The sequence below is a fragment of the Oncorhynchus clarkii genome, unplaced genomic scaffold, assembly GCF_045791955.1.
Source record: "Oncorhynchus clarkii lewisi isolate Uvic-CL-2024 unplaced genomic scaffold, UVic_Ocla_1.0 unplaced_contig_10305_pilon_pilon, whole genome shotgun sequence".
NCBI lineage: Eukaryota > Metazoa > Chordata > Actinopteri > Salmoniformes > Salmonidae > Oncorhynchus > Oncorhynchus clarkii.
Window position 1 is genome coordinate 55,777 of NW_027258009.1, and position 9,224 is coordinate 65,000.

Below are 9,224 nucleotides of genomic sequence, written 5' to 3' on the forward strand. Positions count from 1 at the left end.
CACTCCAGATAGAAATCACTGGCTCCGCCCATCTCACTCGAGATAGAAATCACTGGCTCCGCCCATCTCACTCGAGATAGAAATCCCTGGCTCCGCCCATCTCACTCGAGATAGAAATCACTGGCTCCGCCCATCTCACTCCAGATAGAAATCACTGGCTCCGCCCATCTCACTCCAGATAGAAATCACTGGCTCCGCCCATCTCACTCCAGATAGAAATCACTGGCTCCGCCCATCTCACTCCAGATAGAAATCACTGGCTCCGCCCATCTCACTCGAGATAGAAATCACTGGCTCCGCCCATCTCACTCCAGATAGAAATCACTGGCTCCGCCCATCTCACTCCAGATAGAAATCACTGGCTCCGCCCATCTCACTCGAGATAGAAATCACTGGCTCCGCCCATCTCACTCGAGATAGAAATCCCTGGCTCCGCCCATCTCACTCGAGATAGAAATCACTGGCTCCGCCCATCTCACTCGAGATAGAAATCACTGGCTCCGCCCATCTCACTCGAGATAGAAATCACTGGCTCCGCCCATCTCACTCCAGATAGAAATCACTGGCTCCGCCCATCTCACTCGAGATAGAAATCACTGGCTCCGCCCATCTCACTCCAGATAGAAATCACTGGCTCCGCCCATCTCACTCCAGATAGAAATCACTGGCTCCGCCCATCTCACTCGAGATAGAAATCACTGGCTCCGCCCATCTCACTCGAGATAGAAATCCCTGGCTCCGCCCATCTCACTCGAGATAGAAATCACTGGCTCCGCCCATCTCACTCCAGATAGAAATCACTGGCTCCGCCCATCTCACTCCAGATAGAAATCACTGGCTCCGCCCATCTCACTCCAGATAGAAATCACTGGCTCCGCCCATCTCACTCGAGATAGAAATCCCTGGCTACACAAGCAGAGGAGAAAGTAGTGGGTTTTTAACAAACACCAACGAAACAACTCTACCAAAACCCAAACTACTCAACACCTGGGGGTAACGACCACTCTCTCCACACTAACAGGGACCCGGGTCAGAGCCCAAACTACTCAACACCTGGGGGTAACGACCACTCTCTCCACACTAACAGAGACCCGGGTCAGAGCCCAAACTACTCAACACCTGGGGGTAACGACCACTCTCTCCACACTAACAGGGACCCGGGTCAGAGCCCAAACTACTCAACACCTGGGGGTAACGACCACTCTCTCCACACTAACAGGGACCCGGGTCAGAGCCCAAACTACTCATCACCTGGGGGTAACGACCACTCTCTCCACACTAACAGAGACCCAGGTCAGAGCCCAAACTACTCAACACCTGGGGGTAACGACCACTCTCTCCACACTAACAGGGACCCGGGTCAGAGCCCAAACTACTCAACACCTGGGGGTAACGACCACTCTCTCCACACTAACAGGGACCCGGGTCAGAGCCCAAACTACTCAACACCTGGGGGTAACGACCACTCTCTCTACACTAACAGGGACCCGGGTCAGAGCCCAAACTACTCAACACCTGGGGGTAACGACCACTCTCTCCACACTAACAGGGACCCGGGTCAGAGCCCAAACTACTCAACACCTGGGGGTAACGACCACTCTCTCCACACTAACAGGGACCCGGGTCAGAGCCCAAACTACTCAACACCTGGGGGTAACGACCACTCTCTCCACACTAACAGGGACCCGGGTCAGAGCCCAAACTACTCAACACCTGGGGGTAACGACCACTCTCTCCACACTAACAGGGACCCGGGTCAGAGCCCAAACTACTCAACACCTGGGGGTAACGACCACTCTCTCCACACTAACAGAGACCCGGGTCAGAGCCCAAACTACTCAACACCTGGGGGTAATGACCACTCTCTCCACACTAACAGAGACCCGGGTCAGAGCCCAAACTACTCAACACCTGGGGGTAACGACCACTCTCTCCACACTAACAGGGACCCGGGTCAGAGCCCAAACTACTCAACACCTGGGGGTAACGACCACTCTCTCCACACTAACAGAGACCCAGGTCAGAGCCCAAACTACTCAACACCTGTGGGTAACGACCACTCTCTCCACACTAACAGAGACCCAGGTCAGAGCCCAAACTACTCAACACCTGGGGGTAACAACCACTCTCTCCACACTAACAGAGACCCAGGTCAGAGCCCAAACAGATCCCCAACATTATCCGTCCGCAGAAACGTATTTCATAGGATCCCCAACATTATCCGTATTTCATAGGATCCCCAACATTATCCGTCGTTCGTAGGATCCCCAACATTATCCGTCAGCAGAAACGTATTTCATAGGATCCCCAACATTATCCGTCCTCAGAAACGTATTTCATAGGATCCCCAACATTATCCGTCGTTCGTAGGATCCCCAACATTATCCGTCCTCAGAAACGTATTTCATAGGATCCCCAACATTATCCGTCCGCAGAAACGTATTTCATAGGATCCCCAACATTATCCGTCGTTCGTAGGATCGTAGGATCCCCAACATTATCCGTCGTTCATAGGATCCCCAACATTATCTGTCGTTCATAGGATCCCCAACATTATCTGTCGTTCATAGGATCCCCAACATTATCCGTCCTCAGAAACGTATTTCATATCTGTTCAGTCGTCCTCCAACGACACCGTGAAAATACGTGGCGATTATCTAACGTGTTGGGATTCTACCTCACATGGCTGATATTAAGGCCTTATCCACTGTAAAGCCTTGTGTGTGTGTGTGTGTGTGTGTGTGTGTGTGTGTGTGTGTGTGTGTGTGTGTGTGTGTGGTGTGTGTGTGTGTATATGTGTGTGTGTGTGTGTGTGTGTGTGTGTGTGTGTATATGTGTGTGCGTGTGTGTGTATATGTGTGTGTGTGTGTGTGTGTGTGTATTAAGTCCTCATCAGCGTAACAGGATGTTGTGAAGTTGAACCATCTCTGTGAGGTCCTCCCAGCGTTTCACCATAGAGATCTCTAAACACAGCTATCTGGATGACAGATGTTTAATTCTTCATCTACCTCTTCATCACCACACTGAATCTACCAAGAGGAGGGGAGGGGGCTCCTAGAGGAGGGGAGGAGGCTCCTAGAGGAGGGGAGGAGGCTCCTAGAGGAGGGGAGGGGGCTCCTAGAGGAGGAGAGAGGGCTCCTAGAGGAGGAGAGGGGGCTCCTAGAGAGAGGGGGGAGAGGGTCCTGGGAGAGGGTCCTAGAGGAGGGGAGGGGGCTCCTAGAGGAGGAGAGAGGGCTCCTAGAGGAGGAGAGGGGGCTCCTAGAGGAGGAGAGGGGGCTCCTAGAGGAGGAGAGGGCGCTCCTAGAGGAGGGGAGAGGGTCCTGGGAGAGGGTCCTAGAGGAGGGGAGGGGGCTCCTAGAGGAGGGGAGGGGGCTCCTAGAGGAGGAGAGGGGGCTCCTAGAGGAGGAGAGGGGGCTCCTAGAGGAGGGGAGAGGGTCCTAGAGGAGGGGAGAGGGTCCTGGGAGAGGGTCCTAGAGGAGGGGAGGGGGCTCCTAGAGGAGGGGAGGGGGCTCCTAGAGGAGGGGAGGAGGTCCTAGAGGAGGGGAGGGGGCTCCTAGAGGAGGGGAGGAGGCTCCTAGAGGAGGGGAGGGGGCTCCTAGAGGAGGGGAGGGGGCTCCTAGAGGAGGAGAGAGGGCTCCTAGAGGAGGGGAGAGGGTCCTAGAGGAGGGGAGAGGGGAGGAGAGGGGGCTCCTAGAGGAGGGGAGAGGGTCCTAGGAGGGGAGGGGAGAGGGTCCTAGAGGAGGGGAGGGGGCTCCTAGAGGAGGGGAGGGGGCTCCTAGAGGAGGGGAGGAGGTCCTAGAGGAGGGGAGGGGGCTCCTAGAGGAGGGGAGGGGGCTCCTAGAGGAGGGGAGGAGGTCCTAGAGGAGGGGAGGGGGCTCCTATAGGAGGGGAGGGGGCTCCTAGAGGAGGGGAGGGGGGTCCTAGAGGAGGGAAGGGGAGGGGGGTCCTAGAGGAGGGGAGGGGGCTCCTAGAGAATCATCCCTTCACTATTGCTCTCCCCTCCCTTTCTCCCTCCTGAATGACACCCAAATTACAGGAAGACTGAATGACACCCATATTACAGGAAGCCTGAATGACACAGGAAGCCTGAATGACACCCAGATTACAGGAAGCCTGAATGACACCCAGATTACAGAAAGTCTGAAGGACACCCTACAGGAAAGAATGACACCCAGATTACAGGAAGACTGAATGACACCCAGATTACAGGAAGACTGAATGACACCCAGATTACAGGAAGCCTGAATGACACCCAGATTACAGGAAGCCTGAATGACACCCATATTACAGGAAGCCTGAATGACACCCAGATTACAGAAAGTCTGAAGGACACCCAGTTTACAGGAAGACTGAATGACACCCAGATTACAGGAAGACTGAATGACACCCAGATTACAGGAAGACTGAATGACACCCAGATTACAGGAAGACTGAATGACACCCAGATTACAGGAAGACTGAATGACACCCAGATTACAGGAAGACTGAATGACACCCAGATTACAGGAAGACTGATTGACTCCAAGATTACAGGAAGACTGAATGACACCCAGATTACAGGAAGACTGAATGACACCCAGATTACAGGAAGACTGAATGACTCCCAGTTTACAGGAAGACTGAATGACTCCAGTATGGGAGCAGGTCTGAGTGAGACAAATCTACAATTTAACAAATCTAACTTGTTTACTTTAGTTTCAGTATTTGATGTATTGACGTGTTTTAAGGGAACCAGGTACCTGTGTTTTTGGCGTTGGGGTCGGGAGCGAACAGCTTGACGGTGACCTTAGTCAGCATCCACTGCATCCAGAGGCTGACCTTCCCGCTGGCGCCCCCTATACTGCTGGTCTTCTGCTCCAGGGTCACCGCGTCGGAGAACGGAGAGTCATCACCCGCTGGAACAGAGTCACCCTGGGAGGAACAACACAATGCTGGGTTCACAGTAGGAGAGTCAAGAGGGATTCAACCCTGCAGTGAAAAACAGGAAGGAGCTTTTGTGTTTCAAAACAACACCATTCAATTGGTCAGTCAGGAGCCAATGAATGACAAGGCCGTAAACCAAGTAGATGATTCTGTCAGGGACACTACTTGATGAGTCCTGTCTCTTTCCCTCCACGGTGTCAGTAACCAGGGAAACCTCTCTCCGTCAGTCAGTAATGGAGACTGATATGAGTTAAGTGTTTGTCAGGTCTGAGTGTGAAACAGACGAGGATCACAAAACAAAAATGATATTCTGAGACAGATTAACAACTAACGAGAATAAGATCAGAACATGTCCCCTCGTCTCCACGACAACACGTCAGAGCAGCGCTGCTTTTCCTAGTGACATCAGTGTGTGGTTCGTGGAGCATGGGGAGAAGGGACATTGGGGGGGAGAAGGGACATTGGGGGGGAGAAGGGACATTGGGGGGAGAAGGGACATTGGGAGGGGGGAGAAGGGACATTGGGGGGGAGAAGGGACATTGGGGGGAGAAGGTACATTGGGGGGGAGAAGGGACATTGGGAGGGGGGGAAGGGACATTGGGGGGGGGGAAGGGACATTGGGAGGGGGGGAAGGGATATTGGGGGGGAGAAGGGACATTGGGGGGAGAAGGGACATTTGGGGGGAAGAAGGGACATTGGGGGGGAGAAGGGACATTGGGGGGGAGAAGGGACATTGGGGGGGAGAAGGGACATTGGGGGGGAGAAGGGACATTGGGGGGGGATAAGGGACATTGGGGGGGAGAAGGGACATTTGGGGGTCAAAGAAGGGACATTGGGGGGGAGGAGGGACATTGGGGGAGAGCAGGGACATTTGGGGGGAGAAGGAAGATTGGGGGGGGGAGGGACATTGGGGGGGGGGAGGGACATTGGGGGGGAGAAGGGACATTGGGGGGAGAAGGGACATTGGGGGGGAGAAGGGACATTGGGGGGGGGGGGGAGAAGGGACATTTGGGGGTCAGAGAAGGGACATTGGGGGGGGAAGGGACATTGGGGGGGAGGGACATTGGGCGGGGGATACATTGGGGGGGAGAAGGGACATTGGGGGGGAGAAGGGACATTTGGGGGTCGAATAAGGGACATTGGGGGGGAGAAGGGACATTGGGGGGGAGAAGGGACATTGGGGGCTCGAAGAAGGGACATTGGGGGGTCGAAGGGACATTGGGGGGTCGAAGGGACATTGGGGGGTCGAAGGGACATTGGGGGGGAGAAGGGACATTGGGGGGGAGAAGGGACATTGGGAGGGAGGAGGGACATTGGGGGAGAGCAGGGACATTTGGGGGGAGAAGGAAGATTGGGGGGGGGGGGGGGGGGGGGGACATTGGGGGGGGGGGAGGGACATTGGGGGGGAGAAGGGACATTGGGGGGAGAAGGGACATTGGGGGGGAGAAGGGACATTGGGGGGGGGGGGGAGAAGGGACATTTGGGGGTCAGAGAAGGGACATTGGGGGGGGAAGGGACATTGGGGGGGAGAGACATTGGGCGGGGGATACATTGGGGGGGAGAAGGGACATTGGGGGGGAGAAGGGACATTTGGGGGTCGAATAAGGGACATTGGGGGGGAGAAGGGACATTGGGGGGGAGAAGGGACATTGGGGGCTCGAAGAAGGGACATTGGGGGGTCGAAGGGACATTGGGGGGTCGAAGGGACATTGGGGGGTCGAAGGGACATTGGGGGGGAGAAGGGACATTGGGGGGGAGAAGGGACATTGGGAGGGAGGAGGGACATTGGGGGGGAGAAGGGACATTGGGGGGAGAAGAGGAGAAGGAGAAGAGGAGAAGGAGAGGGAGGAGGCCCCTCTGTTAACTCCAAAGACAAGAAGGAGAAGAAGGAGAAGAAGGAGGAAGAGGAGAAGGAGAGGGAGGAGGCCCCTCTGTTAACTCCAAAGACAAGAAGGAGAAGAAGGAGAAGAAGGAGGAAGAGGAGAAGGAGAGGGAGGAGGACGCTCTGTTAACTCCAAAGACAAGAAGGAGAAGAAGGAGGAAGAGGACAAGGAGGAGGCATAGGAGAAGGAAGAGGAGGAGGAAGAGGCAGAGGAGAAGGAAGAGGAGGAAGAGGAGGAGGAGAAGGAAGAGGAGGAGAAGGAGGAGAAGGAAGAGGAGGAGGCGGCCCAGGAGTCCCTCTGTTAACTCTTAGCTCATTACTGGGTTTGGCAAGCGACTAGGGATGACAACATTGGGCCACGTTTTCCTCCTCTCCCATCTCTTCCCATTGCCCTCTGGGGGATCTGTTTTCCAGACATATCTCTGTGTGGCTGACACGCTGAGTGGGAACGCTACAAACAAACAATATGGCAATTTACAGCCTTGGAGAGAGATTTTCCACTGAGCAGAGTGATCCTGTCAGTGTAATGACAGACCGCGTGTGTGTCAGGGTGGTGTGTGTGTCAGGGTGGTGTGTGTGTGTGTGTGTGTATGTGTGTCAGGGTGGTGTGTGTGTGTCAGGGTGGTGTGTGTGTGTGTGTGTGTGTGTGTGTGTGTCAGGGTGGTGTGTGTGTGTGTGTGTCAGGGTGGTGTGTGTGTGTCAGGGTGGTGTGTGTGTGTGTCTGTGTGTGTATGTGTGTCAGGGTGGTGTGTGTGTGTCAGGGTGGTGTGTGTGTGTGTGTGTGTGTGTGTGTGTGTGTGTGTGTGTGTGTGTGTGTGTGTCAGGGTGGTGTGTGTGTGTGTGTGTGTGTGTGTCAGGGTGGTGTGTGTGTGTGTGTCAGGGTGGTGTGTGTGTGTCAGGGTGGTGTGTGTGTGTGTGTGTGAGTGTGTGAGTGAGTGTGTGTGTGTGTGTGTGTGTGTGTGTGTGTGTGTGTGTGTGTGTGTGTGTGTCAGGGTGCTGGTATCATGGTATTAACCTGTGGTTGGTGAGTACAGTAGTTCGGGGTAACATGGTTATCGACCAGCTCAATGAAACCCTCTGTGGTCCTTCTGATTACACTAAACACAAACCAGACGGAGAAACTATGTCTCCTCTCCCCGCATTCCCTCTCCTCTCTCCTCCCCTCATTCCCTCTCCTCTCCTCTCCTCCTCCCCCTCTCATCCCCTCTCCTCTCCTCTCCCCCCCCCCCCCCTCTCATCCCCTTCCCTCTCCTCTCCTCCCCCCCCCTCCTCCCCTCCTCCTCCTCCTCTCTGTATGGTAACTGGGGTTGATGTTAATCAGCAGCTGTAATCAAACTGAATTGTGAATTTGAGGGTGTCTGACTGCAGGTCTCAGTAAACAACAGACGACAACGAGATAAACACATTCTGATTCAGACGTTACTCCTCTCCTCTCCTCTCCTCCCCTCCCCTCCCCTCCTCTCCCCTCCCCTCTCAGGTCTCAGGAAACAACAGACGACAACGAGATGAACACATTCTGATTCAGACGTTACTCCTCTCCTCCCCTCCCTCCTCCTCTCCTCTCCTCTCCTCTCCTCTCCTCGCCTCCCCTCCCCTAAACTCCCCTCCCCTCCCCTCCTCTCCTCTCCTCTCCTCTCCTCTCAGGTCTCAGGAAACAACAGACGACAACGAGATAAACACATTCTGATTCAGACGTTAAAAATAGATTCAGATTATTATGGGATGGAATCTTGGGGATTGCTGATGAGAAGCATGTGGGGGTCGGGCCAGGCGGGAACAATAAACTGACTCTAGGAGTTAACAATTATCCTCTGAATTAAATGTCTGTGTAGTTTACTATCCAGGGCCCTTGGTGAGATACTGTCCCAAATGGAGCCCTATTCCCTCTATAGTGCACTACTATAGACCAGGGCCCTATTCCCTCTATAGAACACTACTTTAGACCAGGGCCCTATTCCCCACATAGTGCACTACTTTAGACCAGGGCCCTATTCCCTCTATAGTGCACTACTTTAGATCAGGGCCCTATTCCCTACATAGTGCACTACTTTAGATCAGGGCCCTATTCCCCACATAGTGCACTACTTTAGACCAGGGCCATATTCCCTCTATAGTGCACTACTTTAGATCAGGGCCCTATTCCCTATATAGTGCACTACTTTAGATCAGGGCCCTATTCCCCACATAGTGCACTACTTTAGATCAGGGCCCTATTCCCCACATAGTGCACTACTTTAGATCAGGGCCCTATTCCCTACATAGTGCACTACTTTAGATCAGGGCCCTATTCCCCACATAGTGCACTACTTTAGACCAGGGCCCTATTCCCCACATAGTGCACTACTTTAGACCAGAGCCCTATTCCCTATATAGTGCACTACTTTAGACCAGGACCCTATTCCCTATGTAGTGCACTACT

At 54.2% G+C, this 9,224-nt stretch overlaps 1 protein-coding gene across 1 annotated transcript in view; it reads right to left on the minus strand.

Moving 5' to 3' along the window:
• Window positions 1–9,224, minus strand: part of LOC139394482 (intermembrane lipid transfer protein VPS13B-like) — a 173,880-nt gene that overhangs the window by 18,828 nt on the left and 145,828 nt on the right. Inside the window, exon 9 of the mRNA XM_071142556.1 lies at window positions 4,740–4,911. Coding sequence (XP_070998657.1) covers window positions 4,740–4,911 — 172 coding nt within the window. The remainder of the gene's footprint in view (window positions 1–4,739; window positions 4,912–9,224) is intronic.